At 57.1% G+C, this 21835-nt stretch overlaps 1 protein-coding gene across 2 annotated transcripts in view; it reads right to left on the reverse strand.

The window, feature by feature from the left end:
* Positions 1 to 21835, reverse strand: part of SCN4A (sodium voltage-gated channel alpha subunit 4) — a 44704-nt gene that overhangs the window by 8832 nt on the left and 14037 nt on the right. For both annotated transcript variants that reach the window (XM_032320278.1, XM_032320279.1), the window contains exons 2-18: positions 19994 to 20635; positions 19794 to 19912; positions 19568 to 19657; positions 19143 to 19271; positions 18544 to 18635; positions 16013 to 16327; positions 15300 to 15363; positions 14918 to 15059; positions 13890 to 14099; positions 13142 to 13295; positions 11055 to 11293; positions 9146 to 9319; positions 8016 to 8372; positions 3541 to 4029; positions 1559 to 1691; positions 761 to 915; positions 38 to 211 (exon numbers count right to left, since the gene is read on the reverse strand). In XM_032320278.1, the coding sequence (XP_032176169.1) occupies positions 38 to 211; positions 761 to 915; positions 1559 to 1691; positions 3541 to 4029; positions 8016 to 8372; positions 9146 to 9319; positions 11055 to 11293; positions 13142 to 13295; positions 13890 to 14099; positions 14918 to 15059; positions 15300 to 15363; positions 16013 to 16327; positions 18544 to 18635; positions 19143 to 19271; positions 19568 to 19657; positions 19794 to 19912; positions 19994 to 20266 (3309 nt within the window). In that variant the 5' untranslated portion in view covers positions 20267 to 20635. The remainder of the gene's footprint in view (positions 1 to 37; positions 212 to 760; positions 916 to 1558; positions 1692 to 3540; positions 4030 to 8015; positions 8373 to 9145; positions 9320 to 11054; positions 11294 to 13141; positions 13296 to 13889; positions 14100 to 14917; positions 15060 to 15299; positions 15364 to 16012; positions 16328 to 18543; positions 18636 to 19142; positions 19272 to 19567; positions 19658 to 19793; positions 19913 to 19993; positions 20636 to 21835) is intronic.

Raw genomic sequence — 21835 nt, forward strand, 5'->3', positions numbered from 1 at the left:
GGGGGGGCCTTGGGATCTGGCCGCGGGGCACACTCACATCCACAATGAGGAAGTCCAGCCAGCACCAGGCATTGGTGAAGTACACCTTGAAGCCATAGGCCACCCACTTGAGCAGCATCTCCAGGATGAAGATGTAGGTGAACACCTTGTCCGCGTACTCCAGGATGGTGCGGATGACTCGCCGCTGCTCGATATAGATGTCCTCAAAGGCCTGGGGATGCCAGCATGGCTGGGGGTGGCCAGAGCCACAGAGGTCGGGGCAGGAGCCCCATCCCCCACCCAGTCTACTGCCATGGCTTCCCCCGGGTCTGGGCTGGGACCAGGCCGAGGCCAGGCTGTTGGCTTTTCCCAGACTCTGTGGGGCCCATGGGGCAAGCGAGTTTCCCCACGGGGAGAAGCCGCTCAGCAGCCCTTCCTCAGGGGCAACACTCAGTCACCTGCTTGGGGGCCTGCACTGTGACAGATGTTCAGCCCTGATCACCCCCTCATTCAACATTCCCAGGGCCTTCCCACCTCTGCCCTGGCCGCCACCTGTCACTGGGGGTGCACACAGAGTTGGACCCTGCCTGTCGCTTTATGGAAATGAACACTTTCTGTGTCATATCCCGCAAGCACAAGCTAGTCCCTTTAGGGTTCTCTGGGGCCGAGACCACCCAGGTCTCATCCCTCCCATGGTATGAAAAAGGAGGGAGTCCCAGGAGGGCCTCCTTTGGGCCTAGCACCTGCCGCTGCCCACACCCGCCCCCCAGGGCATGCCTACCAAGGCTCCGCTGCTGAGCAGGATCATGAAGACGATGAAGGTTTCAAACCAGTTGTGCTCAACAATCTTGAAGCAGGCCCTGCGGAGCGCCCACCACATCTTCCCACGGCCCTGGGAAATGTCCACGTAGAGGACAGGGCAGCGTTGCACGCAGGCTGGGGGAGGGAAGGGGGCAAGGGTACCACATCACAGGACTGGGGGCTGGCCCCAGACCCACAGGCAGCGTGCTCCCACCCCCTTCCCAAGATTGGCTGAGCCCATCTTCCCCACCCCTCCCTGGCAAGCTTCACACTGCCCAGCCCCTGCTCTGGGTGCTGCAGGGGGTGTGCAGGGCTCTCTCCTGCAGGGCCGGGCTGGCCTCTCTCTGCTGGTGAAGCCGAGGAGGGTAATAGTCCTAGAGCAGCCATTCCAGAGCACCTGCCCCTCCCAAGCACTGGGTCACACTCAGGGCCTGGTGGCGGTTCCGTGCGGCAGTCTGCAGGGCCTGGTGTGCACCCACCGCACATGCCTGAGGCTCAGGGGTCAGGGGCTGGGAGGCATTTGGGCTCTGGTGTCCCTCCCTGGGGCTGTATTGCCCCCAGGCTGTGTCAGGGCAGGGCAGCATGGGGGGTTGGGGGGAGGCTCTGCCTGCTCTCAGTGATGCACATGGTCTTGAGATGTCCTCGAGGAGGCAGGTGGCTGGGGCTGGGCCAGGATGTCACCCCAGGCCCTGGCCTGGTCCATCCCTTCCAGGGGCTGCTGGGCTAGGGGAGGTGCCAGGGGAGGCGGTAGGGGTGCACCCACACAGCTCGCCCTCACCCTCCGTGAAGCACTCCTCGGGCTGTTCCCCATCGGGGTTTTCTTCAGCCTGCTCCTCAGGGTCCTCCTCAGGGGGCTTATAGTCGGCGGTGCTGCAGACGGAGGAATTCCCATCCAGGGGCTGCACTGGCTTCTGCAGGGGACCACAGGGTGACGTGAATCCTGTGTTCTCCCACCAGGTGAACGGAGGAGGTGAGGATGGGGGACCAGAAGGGAGAGGAGAAAGGGGGTAGAGCTGACCTACTCATTCATTCAGCACTCATTCATTCCCTGAGCCCCGGGTTATGGAGCCAGTGCCGTGACCTTCGCAGAACCACAGCAACCAAGGCAGCTATGGTCCTGCCCTCACGTACTTCCATTTGGAGCAGGGCTGGGCCGAGGCCTGGAAAGGGATGGTGAGGACAGGAGGAGGCAGGTGAGGGCCTCAGGTAAGGGAGGAGGCTGGGGGGTGGTTGAGCCAGTCTGGGGAAGTGGAGGAATAAGAGGCCTGAAGGGACTTTTGAGGGAGCATGAAAGGGGTCAGAATGGAGCCGGGGCTGCCAAAGCCCGCAGGGAATTGCACGCAGCGTCCTCAAGATCTGGGCCTTCCCATATCCAGGGTCTGCTGGGCTGAGGAGCCCAGAAAGGATGAAAAACTTTCCCCAGCAGAAGCTCCAGCCTGGGGCACAGGAAACCCGATGGGAGTGGGGCAAGAACGGGAAGGCGAGTGTCTGGCCTGCCCAGGCCCCTCCCCATCCCGAACCAGGTTCTTGGCCCTAGCCTCCCTCCTCAAGGGAACCCCTTCATGGCTGGAGCTGAGGTCCCTGAAGGGGAAGATGGAGAGGACAGCTCTGGATCCAGAATGGCACCGGAAAATTAAGGAGGTCCCCTTGTGCCCAGCTGACAGAAAAGGAAACTGAGGCAGGCATTAGGTCAGCCAGGGCACCCACTAAGCCATTTGTCCTGCTTGTGTGTCCCAACTCCCACAATCACCCTGGGAGCCTTGTTTGTACCCCTGAGAGTCCCCGGAGCCTTGGCCCTGGGTGCTCTTCTGCCCTCCCCCACCCCCGCTCCTCATACCGAGGTCGGTGCCACATTTCCCTGGGTATTTATAGCTTGGCAGGCACTTGGCCCCTTGGTAAGTCAGCGTGACACAAATCGGGGGAATAAGGAGTCAAGAGCTTTCAGTGCAAAATTCTTTGAGACTCCAGTGCCCAGCCAGGCCCAGGGCCGAGATGGTGGAGATGGGGAGGGGGCCCTGCCCTACCCGAGGTACTAGCCCTTCCCTTGCCAGAGCTGGAGGACGGGATTTGGGGCTCAGAGTCTACTCCCTGGAGAGGCTCAGGCTGAGGCTCCAGCCTCAGCCTGAGCTCCTGGGGTGACCACCAGTCCCTCTGTCACCCTTGCTGGGAAGAAGCAGGAGGAGGGGCATCTCCTGGATGGGTGGGTCAGGGCTACCCCTGAGTCTGCCCAGCTCTCTGCTCTCCTTGTACCCAGCCCCCGTGGCCCCCCCAAACCCCTCCACCCCTCAGAGTCCCCAGTCCAGACCCAGCACTTTGGCCCACCCTGGGAGGTTGGCACCAGCTCCAGTGAGATAACGGGAGGGCCTTCAAGTTCAGAGGAGCCTTAAGAGGGTCATCTTGGGTCCTAACCTTGGAGCCAGGGCGCCACAGATAGGAACGTCCTGTCCAAGAGCACCACCTGCTGGTGAGAGGGGGGCCCAGGTGGAGGTGCGGAGCCAGAGTGAAGGGACACTGGGCAAGGGCAGGCAGGGCCCATCTGGTTAATCGTCAGTCAGCATGCACAGAGAGCCTTCTGTGTGCTTATACACAGCATCTTACCTACTGCTCCCGACCCTGCCCTGAGAGAGGTGCCATACGCCCATTTTACAGATGGAGAAACCGAGGCTCAGGATTTGTGACTTGTCTAGGGTCACGCAAAAATTTGAAGCCATGTTTATCTGACCCCTGGGCCCCTCAAGCTAGGTGCTGTGATGGGCTCACCTTGCTATCCTCAGGCTCTGAGAATGTGTCAGTCTCCTCCTCCGTGGGCATCTCCAGGTCGGACTCCTCAGAGGCGATGGGCACATGAATGGTCAGGTAGGGGTTGTTGATGAAGTTGAGGTGGTCCAGCTCAATGCTGGGGGGAGAACCGTCAACCAGGGCCACGTGGTTCAAAATGTGATTGTCCTTCTTCAGGTCCTTGTCATCCTCGTCGGGCGGTGGCTCCTTCTTCTCGTCCTCTGGGGCACTCTCCCCGGCCTCCCCGGCCTCCCCAGCCTCCCCAGGCTTCCCGAGGCTGAGCATGATGTCCTTGGGGCGCAGGACCTTGCCATGCAGCAGTCCCAGGAGAAAGACTTTGGCAAAGCTGATGCCCCACTTGATGCGCCCAATGGCGATCTGCAGGTTGTTCATTTCGCCATCTTCGTCGGAGGCAGCCAGGCTGTCAGCGCTGAAGGAGCTCAGCAGCAGGGCCAAGAAGAGGTTCAGGACCTGGGAAGCAGGGGTTGGGAGGAACCTGAGCTCAGACTCAGGGGGCCTGCCGAGGGTGCCACCTTCAGCCGGCATGAGGTGCCTCAGGCCTCCAGATCAGACCTACCACATGGGGGCATTTGAAGGGTTATCACCTAATGGAATCCTCACAACTGCTTGGGGAGGTGGAGCATTCCTATCGGCCCCACTTTGCAGAAAGAGAAGTTGAGGCTTAGGCACATGCCAGGAGTCTGCAGAGAAAGGGTTTGGGGAAGGTAGAGAAAGGGTTTGGGGAGGCCCATTGGGTGACAAGGACTCTTTCTAGGACTCTGTCCTCTACCTCCGCTGCTTGGGAAGGCAGAACAAAGAACAGGGCTCAGGTTTCTGAGTTTTCAGGACTTATTGGGACCCTGAATCAGCTGAGCCTTCTTTTCCTGTCTGTTACTAGAGCTTGTGCTCCCTGGTGCTCAGAGCAATGTACCCTATTGCTCTGAGAAGGGCATTTGCTAGTCGCCCCCTTTTCTCTCCTCGGGATTCCCTGCTCCCTGCTCCGTTCTTCCCACTCCCATTTCCCTGCTGGAAGATTTAATACTGGTCTACCCCTCCAGTCTCCAGCTTTATTTTCCAGAGACAGACCATAGCTGAGCCTCTCCCACTGTGATGTCAGGGAGCTCTAACCTAGTAGAGACAGACATTTGACCAGATCGGTGCGGTGGGTTTGCGTGGTAGTAGAGACTGGGGTGCGCAGGCTTTGAAACCATGCTGCTTGGCCTTGAAGCCCGGTGTACTAGTGAGGTGTCCTGAGGCAAATCATATTGCTGTTCTGTGCCTCCGTTTCCTCATATAGTGGGGATGGTTCTAGTACCCACCTCCTTGCATTTCTTGAAGACTGAAAGATCAGCGTAAGTAGAGCACACAGCAGGCACTCAAAACATGCTGGCTGTCATGTGCGCAAGGGCAAAAGGTATAAGGTATAGGGAAGAATATGATTAGCTCTGAGGTCAGCTCAGCATTTTATTAATAAGGAAACTAAATCTCAGAGAGGTAGAGGGATATGCCCTGAGACATCCAACACAGTCAGGACTAGAATCCAGGTGTCCAGTCATTACATAACTTTGGAAGACATCATTCATTTAGACTACAATATGAATGGCAGCCCCAGAGGTTGTGCCTCTACCTTCCTGGTAGCTCTGCCTTCCACCAGTCTCCCTTCCCCTGGGAACAAAGAGGACAGTGAAGCCCAGCTGCGGTGGGGGGTCCTGGTTCCTGCCAGCCGGAGGCAGGGCTGGGACTTACTCTGGGCACCTAGGGACAGGGCTGGTTGTATAAGTGGGCAAGAAGGAGTAGGGGAGCCTGTACACGTCCACCCTCGGCTGACTTCTCCATGTGGCTCTCATGGCCTGGTTTCACCGGGACTTCTCCAAGACCTTTTTATCATCACCTTAACTACCATGTTAGCAGAACGCCTTTAAAGTTCGTACTTCTATAGATACACACACTGGGGAGAAGGTGTGTGGGGGGGCATTCCTCCCCATCTCCCTGCCCTCTAGCTGCTTTTCTGCTTTTGCCCCCAACCAACATTTATGGGTCTTTCTTTCCCTTTGCCGGAGTGGGGGGGGGCATCCAGTGTTCAGAAACACATCTGAGATGGGAATTAGCTGCTCTCTGGGTCAGCAGGGTTTGCACACGGCTCCTGCCTAGGACAGAAATAGCCGCATCAGGCAAGGCGTGGGGAAGAGGGCTGGGGGGAAGGGGGGTGAACATCATGTTCCCCCAGGGGCGCTGAGGGGTGGGTTACCTATGCCCTCATCATTTCCTCTTCTTCGCAGTAACCCAGAGCAAGAGCACAAGTGCCACAATGCAGGGGGCATGGGGCCCCACACTCAATGGCAGGATGCCTCCAATGCCCTCTAACAGACACTGGCTTCCAGGAAGCCTGGGTGGGGGGGGCAGTAGGCGGGGACAGTGCCCAAGGAGCTGCTGGTGCCGCCTCCCTGGGCTGCTCTACTCCCCCTGAGCCAAGCGAGGGCAGATCAAGGCAGAGCTGGGCTGGGAAGGAGTATGGGTGGGGTGTGTGTGTGTGTGTGTGTGTGTGTGGAGTGACACGCCTGTGTGACAGCACACTGAGGCAGTGCAAGGGTTCTAGACTGCTTGGGTTCTGATCCTGTGCAGGTTACTAGCTTCCCTCCCTGAACCTTTGCTTCCCTGTCTAAAATGCAGAGATGAAACAGCACGTCCCCCTGAAGCGATGGCGAGCATCAAGAGATAGACACACAGAAGGCGCTCAGAATGCTAGACAAATGCACATGGAGGTCAGCTGTCACTGTCGTTACTGCCCGTGTTGATGCTGTCATGCTCACCCCCCGCTGCTGTTACTGATGCAGACTCAGATTCTAGTCCAGGCTCAGTCTTACACTAGCTGTGTGGTCCCCGGCAGTGGCTTCTCGGAGCACGGTGCCAACATGACCTCCCTCCCGGGGTTGGGAGAGCATTAGGGATAAGGCAGGGAAAGCCCTCTGCGCAGGCAGGAGCCCAGTCCTCGGGGAGAGTGGGGGTGACCCCTATGGCAGAGACCTGAACCACCACTCTGCAGCACCCCCCCAGGGCCCCACCTTGTAGACCAAGCGCTTTACTGGGTGCTCAGACCATGTGCTCAAGTGGGTCACCACCGTCACCATCCCCATTTTCCATGTGAGAAAAATTGAGGCCAGAGAGATGGTTAAATAATGTCTCAGGGTTTCCTAGTCAGTATGTGGCAAAGCAGGGGCTTGCAATGTTTTTGAGTTTACCCACGTACAGACAGAAACCCACTGCAGACCCTTTCAGTCGTGCTGGGCCCTTAACCTTTACCTGCATAAGCTTCTACTCAGAGCTAGCTACCCACGCCATCCCACCCCCGTTCTGCTGGGACATCTTCTCTCTCTCTCCCCCACACTCCAGGCCCTGGGGTTCTCCTGCCTAACTGTCCCTGGGGGCTCAGGACCTCAGTGGAGGTGACACTGGACGGCTCCCGCCCCAGCCAGAGTTTAGCGATATCTGAGAAGTGCTGACCCAGCAGCTCAAGGATTCCGCCGGCCTTTGTGGAACGTGGGGACATGCGTCTTCCCATCCCCGTTGCCCAGGGCAGCGTCGGCCACGGGGGCAGCTGGGCACCAGGCTCCACACCAGCAGGAGTGCTGCCCACCCTGAGCAGGGCAGGAATTGTGGCGTCAGGGTGTGGACACAGGCCACCCTGGGGCCCCAGCCACAGAAATGCTGGTCAGTGTGACGGCAGCCCGCACCCCTGCTCATCATGGGGCCCCCTGCGGCTCCTCCCCAGCACCAGCCCCACAGGGAAGCCCTGAGCCACAGAAAGCGGCAGGATGAAGGCCATTTATGCCATACTCTGGATTCTCCCTACTCCCGGGGCTTGATGCCAGGAACGGAAGAGGGTGAGAGGGTGAGAGATGGACAGGAGGCCCTGGAGTCCTGGAGCCAACCCCGCGTGCCACCTTCCCGCACCCAGCTGACCACAGAGCAGTCGCTCGTTCAAGGTCACACAGATGACAGCGGAGCTAGGCCTGGAGTGTGGGTCTGCCTCCAGCTGTCATGTTACTTTGCCCCAAATGCTAGGTTTCAACAGTACTACTCACAGTGTCGCCTCTGGACCTGTGACAGCTGTGCTGGTTAGAAAGGCAGATTCCCAGGCCCTGGCCCCCAGGCTGCTGCATCAGACTCTGGGGACGTGGGGCCAGGAATCTATCTGGGTTTTAAGAAACTTCCAGGTGATTCTTAAGCAGGTTAAAATTGGAGAGCCACAGTGTTCAACTGTTTAAAATTGCCCTTTTGGGTGGGGGAGGCAGACTACAGTCCCGTGGCAGTGATTTCATCCAGCTTAACTGCATGGGGCAAAGGCCCTGGAAAGACAGCCCAATTTAAAGGACTTAATTGAATGTGACATGTTCCGCTTGGGTTTCCTGGCAGTGGTGGGGCGGGGAGAGAGGAGCCACCCAGCGGGCCCAACTCACCACTAGGTTGCCAATGACCATGACCATGAGGAAGACCGTGAGGCACATGGCCTGGCCGGCCACCTCCATGCAGTCCCACATGGTCTCGATCCATTCCCCGCACAGGATGCGGAAGACGATGAGGAAGGAGTGGAAGAAGTCGTGCATGTGCCAGCGGGGCAGGCTGCAGTCGGCGGCGATCTTGCACACGCACTCCTTGTAGCTCTTGCCGAACAGCTGCATGCCCACCACGGCGAAGATGAACACGATGATGGCCAGCACCAGCGTCAGGTTGCCCAGCGCGCCCACCGAGTTGCCGATGATCTTGATGAGCATGTTCAGCGTCGGCCACGACTTGGCCAGCTTGAAGACCCGCAGCTGGGGGCAGGCGGACAGCAGGGCTAGTGAGGCCCAGCCCCCTCCCCCCACCTGGACTGACCTGAGGGAGCCCTATCCTTGGGAGAAACAACTCTCCGGAGCAACTCAAATCCCTGCCCCGTGAGTGAGCTGAGGCCTCGGTCTGCTGCTCTGTTAAATGGGAATCCTCCTATCCGACCACCTCATCCTCTTTATGTGTTCAAAAGAAATGAGCTGTATCATTTAAAGATATAGGCTGAAGTATTTACAGAGACAGTTTATGTCAGGATTTGCTTTCACATGCTCCCCCCCAACAAAAAGTAGGGGAGAGATGTTGATGGCTGTTGGAATGTTGATGGCCGTTGGAGTGGGTGTAGGCACACAGATTTCAGTATACTTTATGTGTTTGTGGATGAAGGACAGATCCCGTAATAAAGTTTGGAAAAATTAGAAGTGTTCCTATGGGGTGGTGGAAAGGATCCTAAACCGGACTCCCGATTCTACTACTAATGAGCCTCCCGAGCCCCAGCCTTCAGATCTGCAATATGGTCTCTGCTCCACGGTCACCCAGGTCCCTGGGAGTCAAGCCCAAATGTCAGCTCCCAGGGCTATCATTTTGGTCCCTGGTAGCCCTATGTGATAAGGGAGGGGACTCTCTTTCTCCCCGTTTCCAGTCAGGAAGGTTCTGAGTGGTGGAGCGGCATGCACAAGTGGCTTCTTGGGGATGCCTCCTCCCATCCCCCTGCATACCCCCACCCAGCCCCTCCTCAGCCTGGCCGCAGGGCCTCACGCACCAGTCGGAAGGAGCGGAGCACGGACAGCCCTTGCACATTGGCCAGGCCCAGTTCTACCAGGCTGAGGGTGACGATGATACTGTCAAAGATGTTCCAGCCCTGCTGGAAGTACTCATAGGGGTCCATGGCGATGAGCTTCAGCACCATCTCTGCTGTGAAGATGCCGGTGAAGACCTGTGGGGTGGGGTGGGGGAGTCCACATCACAGAATCTCAGTTTGCACGGGGCCTGGGGAGTCCCCCCTGACTCCCACCTCCTGGCAGAGCCTTGAGCGGGGGCAGGCAGTGGTACCTGCGGCCTACAGGTGTGCATGCGTGCGTGTGTGAAGAGTGGAATGGTCCTGCCCCAGGGCACAGTGGGTACCACCCTGAGACACCTGAACCCATCCGCTTCTGGCATTGTGCCCATGGGCCAGTCACTTCACTTCTTGTGGCCTCACCCCAGTCATACTATATAGCACTCATACAGCACTTTGTGGTTGATGTGATGACCTCACTGGGATGATGCCAATTTCTACATAGTTGTGAGCCATGGTCCCTTGTCCCAGAAACGAGAACATTGAGACTCCGAGAGATAAGCGGCCAAGTGCTTGCTCACGCCACCCACATGGGAATGAGTCAGACCTCAAACCCAGGTCTTGGGGTACTTAATTCAGTCTTCCTGTCTCTACACCCTACCCTCTCTACCCTGACTGGCAGGGGTCCTGAAGTCCAGCAAACCTTGGTCGAATTAGAAGTCTAGGGTAGGGGCCCAAAGGGGCAAGCCCAGGGATCCAGGAGAAGGCCAGAGCTTCCCTCCATAAACCAGGCATAGGGGTGTAAGGGCTGCCTAGCCTCTGAAAACTCCCTGAGCACAGCCCCCCTCCTGCCGGGCACCAGCTGCCCTGGTCTACAGCCTGCCCAGGCACATGCTGAACCCTGCCCGGGAGCTGTCCCTGGCCATAGCAGGTGCCCAGACAGCAATGGAGTGTGGGCAGGGGGTAGGCAGGGGGCGGGCAGGTGGCAAGCTGGGTCCATCACGCACGGCCCAGCAGCTGCAATGCGAGCCCAGGGCACACCCTTGCCCCCCCAGCCCAGTTTGGCCTGGCTGCCTCAGACGGATCCATGGGATAGACGTGCCTGCCTCATAGGCTGGGAGCCCAGGGTCTGATGCCCATGCCACCCACATCATACTGCCACAGGCCCCCACATCTCATTCTCCTTGGGCTCTCCTCACCCTCAGGGTCAGGGGGAGCATCTCACCCATTTGCTATCTGGAAACATGCTAAGGGAATGGGGAAGGGTGGGGCAGGGCTGGAGGATGAGGCGGCTTTTTCCCTTTGTCAGGCTCCACTGGGGCTGGAAATGAGGTGATAATGCTCCTAATGGGCAGGGATAAGCAGGCGGATCAGCGCGTGTCAACAATAGCCAGGCAGGAAAGGCCTGCAGGGAGCAAGCCTGGCCACGCTGGGGGAAATGGTAGTGGGCAGTGGGCTTAGTGGGGGAGAGCTATGCCTGGGGCACCTCTTGGGCCTCGGTGCCCAGGGCCATATGCCCCCACTTTCAGGTCCTTTGGTCCCTCTTAGGCCCACAACAACCTCTGAAGGTAGAGACCTGTCACTCAAGTCCCCACCCCCCACCTCTGCCTCTATCCAGGGCATGGCCTGGACCTCAGACACCCTGAATCCTGATCCTGAAATGTCTAGCACCTTATCCCCACTCTCTCTGCCTCCACATTCCCTAAAAAATTCCACATCCCATCTATCACCCCATGTACCTCCCTTATCGCTCAGTTCCTGTCCCCCGTATGCTGGGAGAATAAGCTCAGCTTGTCCCTGTATGCCCCCAATAGTGCCCCGTATTTCCACACATCCCAGGGGGCCCCTCCCCCATCCTGCCTGGGAGTGACACCTCTCCCTGTCCCCTCCTTACCAGGTTGCCCACGGTGAGCACATTGTCGAAGTGCTCTGTCATTGGGTAATGCTCCATGGCCATGAAGAGGGTGTTGAGCACAATGCAGATGGTGATGCCCAGGTCCACGAAGGGGTCCATGACAATCAGGTGGATGATGTTCTTGAACTTCACCCACGGGGTGCAGCAGTTCCATATGAGGACTTTGTGGGCACACTTGTACCACCACGGGGGGCACTTCTGGTGGGCCTCTTCCAGCTCTGGGAGTAGGGTAGAAACACACCTGATGAGCACTCCCAGGCCCCGTGTCCTCCTTCCCTGACCCAGACCTTATGTCCCACCTTCCAGGCCTACCCCTTGAATTTCACATCTCAAATATATCCCCTCAGCCAAGCCTACTTTAAGCCCGCCTTTAGGTGGGTTGCCCTCAAGACCTGCCCCTGGAGGCCCCACCCACATGCCCCAACCCCCTCAATGTCCCACCCCCCAAAGCCCCGCCCATTAATGCTCCCACCCTCAAACCTCCACCCCCTCAGCCAGCCCTACCTGGAGCCCTTCTCTTAATGCCTTGCCTCAGGCTGGGCCTTCTTGGCATACCTCACAAAGCCTGCCCCCCCCAGTGACTCCCACCTTCTGCCCATGGTCCAGGGCTGTGATCTTTGGCAGAGGAGACCCCTGATCTCTGGGCTGGGCCTGAGGGCCCCCAGGGAGAGGTGGGAGGCCCCTGCAGAGGGTTGGGTCCCATTCCACTTGCTGCTGTCCAGTGTCATTCAGAGCAAACCAAGGATCCCCCAGAGGGCTCTCCCTCCCATTGTCAGCAAAACTGACCCCTCCACTGTCCCCAGCCAGTCTAGCCTTTCCCACCAGAGTGGCTTTCTGGAAACATCCCCTGTTCTTGCCCCGCCAGCTCTAGAGCCCAAGGGCTCTGTCAGGCCCATGGATAAAGCTGCCCTTCTTGCTGGTCTTGAAGGCCTCCACTGCCTGTGGGAGTCCTCAGCCTCAGCAGGATCTTATTTCATTACCATCAGAAATTTATGAGAGAAGTGCTATTAGTGTCCCCCATCTCTAGATGAGGAAAGAGTTGGAGAAGTCCCATGGAGACCTGGGTTCAAGTACATGACTGGGACACCCCCCCCCCCCCACGAATTAGCTAATTGGACCTCTCAAAGGCTGCAGATTCTAGTCTGAGAGTAACAGCCCCACCCCCAAACTGGTGACCCCCAAGTCACTTCAGGTGACTCAAACAGTGTCTGACACCCAAAACTTCTCACAACGGTCCCAGCCAGGGTAGCGTTAAGTGATCTTCTCAGCCAGTGACACCGAGGACCCTTGGGGCATGCTCTGGGACAGATCCCTGGATGCCTGTCATATAAAGTCAGGTGAGAAGGTGTCCTCTAGAGGTCTTCAAAGTCCTCTAGCCTCTCCCAGTCCTTCCTGGCTAAAAGAAGGGAACCAGATCTCTTCCATGTTGGATTTCCATTATTCTTCCTTCCCTTGTTTCCTCCTTCCTTCCTCCCTCCTCTTTTCTCCCTCCCTCCCCTCTCTCCTCTCATTCATCCATACACCCACGTCTCTTCCCATTCATTGATCTTCCAGCCCATCCATCCATCCATCCATCCATCCATCCATCCATCCATCCGTGTTCGTGTCTATCCACCCTGCCCTTGTTACCTTATCCTGTTCTTTCCCTGACACTTGTAGGACAGTATGAGGATTTGCGGGAATCTGTGACCTCTACCTGGGCAGAGTTTGGCCTTTGGCCTTTAGTTTTTGCTCAGAAGACATATGAGGAGCAGGATTTCCAGTTTCTAGAACACTGGGCCTTCCTCGTTAGTATGATCCTCCTGTTCTTCCCCATTGTCTTGGCAACTCCCAAGGCCCTCCTGGAAACCCCCACTTCCCACAGCATCCTGGCCTTGCAGCCAGAACTGGGCCTGCCTAAGCCAGGACTATATTTATCCCGGCCGTTTCTTCGATGCCCATATTAAGTTACTGTCCTTCTAAAGCTGGGCCCAGCCAGGCCCCACCTACCCTCCACCCCAAGAGTCCGAGTGGCCTAACGGGCAGGACAAGCAGAATAGGATGCCTTAGGGGTGTCAAGCACTCACCTTCCATAGCATCTGAGATACCACTGTCTGCACTGCAGCTCTGTCGTGGGGGGCCCTTCTCCCCAAGTGAGGTGTCTAGGCTGCCATTGCAGTCTTTGCTGTGGGCTGGGTCCCCATCGGCCTCCCCGCCTTCCAGAGCCTGGGCAGCCTTGGCCTGTGGATCAGCAAGGGTGGTGGGCATAGAGTCCATCTCAGAGCCTGGTGGATGGACTAATAGACTCTCAGAACTTCTTTCCAAGTCCTTTAGGATGGGGCCCCTCTTCTTGTCCTGCGCTGCGCCTGGTGCGGGTTGGGGGATGGCCTCGGTGGTGATGGGATTGACAGGGCAGGAACCAAAATGACTGAAGACCTTCATCCCTGAAGACCCCCCCACTCTTGGAAGTCTTGACAAACCCTACACTTCAGGTGGTGGTGAGGCAATGGGGGGGCTGCACCCCAGGGTCTCCCCAGGACCCACCTCTCCCCCAGCATGGACCCATATCCTGCCCAGAAAGAATCACAAGACCACAGATATTTGAGCTGGAAGGTTACTTCAGGCTTAACTCCTCCAGATCCTTTGCTGTTTATAGGGAAACTGAGGCAGAGAGCTGCAGAATACTCTTTCTACTGCCTGGATGTCTCTCATCCCACTGAAGCCCCCAGCCTGGGGCCTTATACTCACCCTGCCTTGCAGTCCCCGACCCCATGCCTCTCCCCCACTCTCAGCCTCCCCAGGAGAACCCTTAGCCTCCTCTCCCTGAGTCCAGACCTTCTCCAGCTCCTCCTGCTGCTTTTTGAATTTCTCCAACATCTGCTGAAACTCTTCTTCTTTCTCCTGATCCTCGGCCAGGGTGGCCTCATTCTGCTCTGCATAGGCCATGGCCACCACCGCCAGGATCAGGTTAATGAGGTAGAAGGAGCCCAAGAAAATGATGACCACAAAGAAGATCATGTAGGTCTTGCCAGCTGCTCGAAGGGTCTGGGAAGAGGGGGAGAAGGAGAGGGAGTGGCCCCCTGCCTACTTTCACCCACCACCCCTTTCCTCACACCCATTGTCCAGAAACAGGGAGGGTCGCTCACAGAGCATGGTGATTTGAGGACCTTGAGGCAGGGGATAGCCATCTTTGGCAGGCTAAACCACATTCTGGGTAACTTCAAAATACACACTTGAGACCCAGACTTTCCTGGTCTCCTGACTCAGAGAGCCCTGAGGACCAGAGACAGATATCTTGAGATCAGAGAGCCAGGATAAAAGAAAATTTTTAAAAATGGTGAACACGGGCTTTGGGGTCAACTTGAATCCTACTGTTGCTTGTCCTGCGCTGCGCCTGGTGCGGGTTGGGGCATCTAATACAAGCTCAGCAAATAATAGTTGCCATTATTATTATCATCATCGATATCATCCGTGTTAGACACATTACCAAGAACCAGAAGGCACTGCGGCTCCAGAGGCCACCTGCCTACCTATACAAACAGTAGAAGCTAAATACTTGTGTTGGGGCCATGTTGAATTTCTAAGCTACCCTACTGGTTGCTGTGAGGCCTGGGGGTCTGCTCCAGGCCCAGATCTCAGCGCTTAAGGCAAAGGTGGAGAAGGAAGAAAAGGCTGTGCCTCAGATGTGGCAGGTCCCCAGTGTCAGAGGCCTCCAAGAAGCTATCTGCTGGGGCCCTGAGAGGGTTCTCAGAGAGGAGGGGGCCTTGTTTCAGGTCCTGCCCTGAGGAGGCTGTGGTGGGGGAAGGGGAGGTGGCGGTTGGGCTGCCAGGCAGGGCTTCGAGGCAGGGCAGTGGCAGTCCTACCAGCTGGAAGAGATTCTCCCAATAGTCCTGGGTCATGAGGCGGAAGAGAGCCAGGAAGGCCCAGCTGAACGTGTCGTAGCTGGTGTAGCCATAGTTGGGGTTCCGCCCAGCCTTGATACATTCATAACCCTCAGGGCAGTGCCTGTGGATAAAACGGGGTGTTGCCTTTAGGGAGGGAAGAGAACTCGAGCCGAGGGACAGTCGGGGAAATCCCAAGAGGAAAAATCCTCTAGTTCTGTCTGCGCCCCCCAAACGCGGAAGGGTTCCTTTTAGGTCCACGGGTTTTTCTTACGTTCCCATCCACCCCACGTCCTTGTCCCTAATCAGTTCCCGACTTCCGACATCCCTCGGACACCTTTTCCCTGCCACCCTGTACACTCACCCGGCATCGCTGCTGTTCCCACAGAGCAGGGCGTCATTGGCACCCTCCAGGAAATAGTAGTTCCCTTTGGGAGTCAGAGGCCACAAAGGAAACATGTCACCCACGTGGACACACTGTGGACACACGCACCCGTTGCACGCCTGTGGGCACATTTGTATCCACCACATACACCAAGAGGAGGCTCTCTGGCTGCCCCTGTCCCTCCTGTAAGGTCTCTGGGTAGATACACGACAGGGGGGGACGCCTGGGTGGCTCAGTTGGTTAAGCAGCTGCCTTCGGCTCAGGTCATGATCCCAGCGTCGTGGGATCGAGTCCCACATCGGGCGGGCTCCTTGCTCGGCAGGGAGCCTGCTTCTCCCTCTGTCTCTGCCTGCCATTCTGTCTGCCTGTGCTCGCTCTCTCTCCCTCTCTCTCTGATAAATAAATAAAATCTTAAAAAAAAAAAAAAAAAAAAAAAGACACACGACAGGGAGCTGAGCCGCCAACCGCGTCAGCTCCGCACCTCGGCTGTGAGGTGAGAAGTCGGGATGCGGCAGGGGCGCAGAGAGCCGGCGGAATGGGGCGCATGCGCGTAGGCGTGCGCATGCGCGCAGCTCCCACGCACCTGCGCGGGCAGCCCAACTGAGGGATGAGCAGGTGTGGCGACAGCCGAAATCCAGGGGCCGGGTTGAAGAAGGGGTACTCCCCCCTGCCTCCCCAGGGTGAGTTCTTACTTTCATCACTGATGTAGGCATCCCAGTCAAAGGTCGAGTTGCTGGCCCAGCTCTCATGGGTGTTCCACGTGTCGTTGCCATACCACGTGTCATTGCCGTACCAAGCGTCATTGCCGTACCACGTGTCATTGCCGTACCACGTGGTGTTCGTGTCATTGAAGGGCGGGGGCCAGCGCACGCACTTCTGCCGTAGGTTTCCCATGAAGAGCTGCAGCCCCACCAGAGCAAAGACGCTCAGGCAGAAGACGGTGAGGATCATCACATCGGACAGCTTTTTCACCGACTGGATCAGGGCCCCCACAATCGTCTTCAGCCCTGACCAGAGGGAGGGTGAGAGTAGGGGATGGGCAGGTGAAAGGCTCCTTCTCATCCCCCCTTCAGGCCTTTGCCTACCACATCTCTTTCAAGGCTTGACTTACTAGGAGCACCACTACCCTGAAGCCTTCCCAAATGAGCCCACTCTTCTCCCATCACATCCAAGATATGGAGCATTTGAATGGCACAGAGTCTCGGCCATGAGGAGAATGCACTATGAGGACTTTCCAGGCTGTTGCCTGACGCATAGAACAACACACAGGCACATGGTGGTGTTGAATAAATGTCACCAAGTCAACACGCCCAAACTGTTTTACACAACACTGATCTCCCCCAGCTGTGCTCTTAAAAAAGAAGGGGTTCAATAAATGTTTGGGCAAGTCTCAGTTCTAGATTTTGCTCTTGGAGCATGACTGTAGATTATTCTAACAAAGGCTCTGACAAGTCCTGTAGAAACAAACACACTTTAATACCATGTTTCCTTAACTTACTTGACAACAGAACCCTTTTTCTTACAATGCCTATTCATACCCAAGGAACAGCAGCTCTAGACTGAGTTGGAGATGTTATTGCAACCTGACCCTTCGGACAGACAAGGCATAGAAACTCTTACAAACTTCCAGAGATGGAGTCTCATCATTTATGGAAAAGCCATAACTTCTTCTTCTTTGGGCCTATTCAGAGTGTTTCTTACTTCCATATCATTTCATTTCCTTTTCTTATCCTGATGCAGAAAACAGGTGCTCAGCACCACCTTATCAAAACTCTCTGAGCTGGGAAGATGCTGGAAGCCTGGCATTGAGGAAATGTACTCTGGCCTTTACTCAGTGACCAGTGAGCAGTGTGGCCTTCAGGAAGTATTTCCCCTCCCAAGGCCTGTCAGGGTCTCACTTTCCAGACACATTTGCGGGTGTTGGACGAGGTGAAAATGATGGTGCTTTCCTCAGACACATTTGCGGGTGTTGGACGAGGTGAAAATGATGGTGCTTTCCAGCATTTAGACCTAATCCTCCTCCTCCCAGGGTTCTCTCTTTTCAGACTGTCTTTCATGAAGCTCGTCCGGTTTCTCCACCTGCTTTTTTGAGGGTCTGGGTGATCTGGATTCTATTTACTTCATACTTCTTAATGCATTACTTTGGAATTGCCCTGGCCTCATTGCTCAGTGGTTATGTGGCGTGTTCCTTATCAAGCTCTCAGGGCTGGCACTTTCCATCACTCATTCCCTTTGTCTCTCTCAGGTTGAGTTCTCTGCTCTGCCCAGCTGCTCATTTCATTTTTTTTTTTTATTTCCAGCATAACAGTATTCATTATTTTTGCACCACACCCCGTGCTCCATGCAATCCGTGCCCTCTATAATACCCACCACCTGGTACCCCAACCTCCCACCCCCCGTCCCTTCAAAACCCTCAGATTGTTTTTCAGAGTCCATAGTCTCTTATGGTTCACCTCCCCTTCCAATTTCCCCCAACTCCCTTCTCCACTCTAAGTCCCCATGTCCTCCATGCTATTTGTTATGCTTCACAAATAAGTGAAACCATATGATAATTGACTCTCTCTGCTTGACTTATTTCACTCAGCATACTCTCTTCCAGTCCTGTCCATGTTGCTACAAAAGTTGGGTATTCATCCTTTCTGATGGAGGCATAATACTCTATCCCCAGGGGTACAGGTCTGTGAATCACCAGGTTTACACACTTCACAGCACTCACCAAAGCACATACCCTCCCCAATGTCCATAATCCCACCCCCTTCTCCCAAACCCCCTCCCCCCAGCAACCCTCAGTTTGTTTGATCTCACAAAACAAGCTGCTCATTTCATTTAACACACATCCATGCACACTTAATCCTCGTAACACCCCAATGAGTGGGACTATTATCACACACATTTTATAGAGGAGGAAACTGAGTCATAGGTAGGTTGAACCAGTTGCCTGAGGTCAAAGTTAGAAAGTGGTGGAGATGAGACTTGAGCTCAGGAAATCTGGCTCAGAGTCTGTGCTCTCACCACCTTGCTGTGCTGCTTCTTGTACAGCCATCCTCCAGCCTCTAGCTCCTTCTCCTCCCTGGCCATGGGGCCCCCTGACTATGTCCAGGTTTTGGTGTCAGAGCATTGTGACCCTGGGTCAGGCTCCTGGACCTGAGTGTTAGGTTCCAGGCCTGGGCATAGGGTGGAAGCCTGCTGGTCCAGGCAGGGGGTCCCCGCACCTCCCCAGTACCTGGGATGACTGTGATGGTTTTCAGGGCCCGCAGCACCCGGAAGGTTCTCAGGGCTGAGATGTTGCCCAAGTCCACAAACTCCGTCAGGTACCTGGGCCAGGGGGTGGGGGTGAAGACTGTGTCAGAGTCAGGAGCAGATAATGAGGGCAGAAGTCACAGCTCCTCTAGGCCCAGAATGAGAATTCCTGAGGAATCCTTGTGGTTGGGGTTACCACAGGGGTTAGAGGGAAGGCCATGTCAGACACCCCAAGGTTCCTCTTGGGCCCTGAGAGCTGGGAAGACAGTGCAGGAACTTTGATGGGAGTGGGGGTTGGGTAGCTCAGCTCTCCCAGTGTGTGAGGCCCATGGGATCGGGGTCCAGCACTGCCGCGTGTCGAGGCACATGGCGCATGGTGACGCATTGAGGAGGCATCAGGAGAGCCTCCAAGCCAGACCCCAGCCATGGCATCCCCTAGGATGAGGCAGCTTACTGCACACATGCCCGTCAGCCCTGCAGCGCCCCCCCTCAGAGGGTCAGCCCACTCAGCTTCCCCCTTTGAGGTCTGGCCCCCTTCTCTCCCACTCCTCTGCCTTGGGAAGCCCCCCAGGCCCTGCTTACGCCATGGTGATGACGCTGAAGTCCAGCCAGTTCCAGGGGTCCCGGAGGAATGTGAAGTCGTCAATGCAGAAGCCCCGGGCCAGCATCTTGATGAGGGACTCAAAGGTATAGATCCCTGTGAACGTGTACCTGGTGGGGAGAGGGTGGCCAGGGCCAGGCGTGGCCATGATGGACCTCCCAGGAGGGAGGTCACAAAAATGAAATATGCTGCCCGGGGGGGTTGATTGGTGAAAGTGACAGTGTGCAACCCCTCCCGGGGGGGCAGTGTTGATGGAGGGTACAATAAGAGTGTGTGTCTTCCTGGAAGACAAGAGCAGTGCCACACGGGGCACCCTCAGAGTTCAGACCCCTGGGGTGGGCTATGTCCCAGACAGGGGTGGGGTGTGGGGAGGGGGCCTCCGAGGAGGAGGAAGGAAGAGACTTACTCCACGTGCTTGGACCAGGAAGGCGGGTTGCTCATGGTCATGAACACGCAGTTGGTCAGGATGGTGATCATGATGAACATGCTGAACAGCGTCAGGGGAGGGTCAAGGAAAGTGAGGGAGCAGGTGGGAGCAGAGGTGGGTGGAGGACCTCCTCGCCTATAGCACCTGGCTTTGCCCGCCCCCAGCCCGTTCTTGCCCAGGCACACGCCCCGCTTGGGCAGGATATGAGTGGATGAGCACTTTGATAGCGCCACGTCTGACGACACTGAAGGGGCTCAGCATGTAGAGGGCGGGTGTCGCGGAGAAGCGGAAGATGGCCTTGCCCTTGTTAAGGACGATGAAGGTCTGCGGCAGAGAGGGAGCTGTGAGACCCAGGGACAGGCGGACGATAGACAGGTGGGGAGAGGAAACCCTACGGGCCCAGACCTTCTTGTCACTGTAGTAGGGGTCCAGGTCCTCCAGGGGGATGCCGATGACCTCGGGTGGGGGGTCCCCGTAGATGAGGGGCAGGTTCTTGCCAGCCTCCAGGTCGCTGCGTGGCTTTCTTTCAGGCTCCTCGATCTCCATCTGCTTGTTCCGCTGCTGCCGGGCCTCTTCCTCCAGCGCCCGCCGCTCTATGGCCGCCAGGGACTCCCGGGTGAAAGGGCGCAGGCATTCAGGGCCCAGAGGCACCAGGGTGGGCAGAGATGAGCTCGCCATCCTCGCATCCTGGGCTCGGCGTCCAGGAGGGTGGCAGGTGGCCTGCGAGACTGCAGTGTGCCGCTCCCTGGGGGCTGGGCGCCTACCAGGCCCTGGGCCTGCTGTCTGCTACTCACCTCCTGTCTGCCCCGGGGCCAGGCCGGAGGGGCCGATGTGCAAGCCCTGTAGGGACGGGGAGCTGTGCCTGTAAGGCCTGGGCAGGTGCTGGACACAAGAGCATCCCCCCTTGGGCCTGCACCACTCTCCCCAGCAGGGGGTGGGCTGCCCTTGGGACAGACAACAAACCACCAGGTCCTCTTCGGTGGGGCCAGTGCCCCAGTGCCTTCAACCACCTCCTGCGCCCAAGCTCCGGAACTGGGTGGCGTCAGCCTATGGGGACAGAGAGAACCACAGCTGGCTATGCTCAGGTGGTTCTGTCCTGCGGCGAGGCAGACAGGAGTCAGATGTGAATGTGCTCGAGACCCTGAGGGTCAAGAGGAAGGGCCTGGTGGGAGCAACCCTAAAGCAGGAGTGGCAGATGGATTTCATCTTAAGGGCTGACCTAGTTCAGCTGCTATGGGAGGCCTGGAGATGCGGGTGGATACCCTCCAGGCTGCAGCCAGCCTGGGTGGAAAAAGACTGTTGTGATTGATTAGTGATGTCTGCCAGGGCACGAGAAAAGAGAATGTAGTGGATCTGCCTGTATTTACCATCCTTGGTCTGGAGGGAAGGGGAAAGAAAGACGTGGGGTGGGGGCTACTATATCCTGAGCTTTGGGAAAGCATGATTTGGATTAGGAGAGGGAAGAAGGAAGGCACCCAGGCTCTGCAGAGGGTCCCTCCAGTTCCCGCCCACGGAACCTGTGGGATCTATCCCATGGGCAAGCAGAGGGGTTGGAGCAGGAGGATAAGGGTGTGTGTGTGTGTGTGTGTGTGTGTGGCCACAGCAGGAGAGCCTGCAGATGTTAATGTGGAAGAGGACGACACAAAGGCAAGGTCATGGGGATAATGACAAGGACAGTTTCAATGGTGGAGACAGGGGTAGAGGTCCCAGGGACTGTTTTTGGCTGGTGGTCCCTGTGTGGACTGGGTGCACCCGCCCTGGAGCTTTAGAGGCCTGTGAGAACAGTATGGACTGTCCCTTGACCTCTCCTGATGGCCCCGGCTCCTGCCCAGCCCTCCTGAGCCCATTCCCTGTGCAAGGGAGGGGGTGGGTCACTTCTCTGAAAGGTCCTGGGGAATGACCCACGTCAGCAGGCAGGCACAGGAGGACCGCGGCAGCCCATTCACAGGAGCCATTGCAAGGCCTGCCCAGACAGACACCCCAGAGCCACCTTGCCACCAAAGGGGCTCAGACAGACCCCGCCAGAGGCCCCCAGAGCTCCACTGGATGGTGGCCCTTTCTCAGTGGGCTCCGATGCCTGCACGGTGTCCCTGCTCCAGCCAGCACAGCACTTCCTTGGGCTTGGCCAACAGGTGGGGAGGGTGGCCCAGGGAGAGGCCAGAGCCATTGGGCAGAGCCGGCCACGCCCCCTGGCCTGGCGGCCCAGCTGCTCCCTGCCATCACCCAGGGAGTCGTGTTTCCACGGGG

Source organism: Mustela erminea, chromosome 18 (genome assembly GCF_009829155.1).
Source record: "Mustela erminea isolate mMusErm1 chromosome 18, mMusErm1.Pri, whole genome shotgun sequence".
Taxonomy (NCBI): domain Eukaryota; kingdom Metazoa; phylum Chordata; class Mammalia; order Carnivora; family Mustelidae; genus Mustela; species Mustela erminea.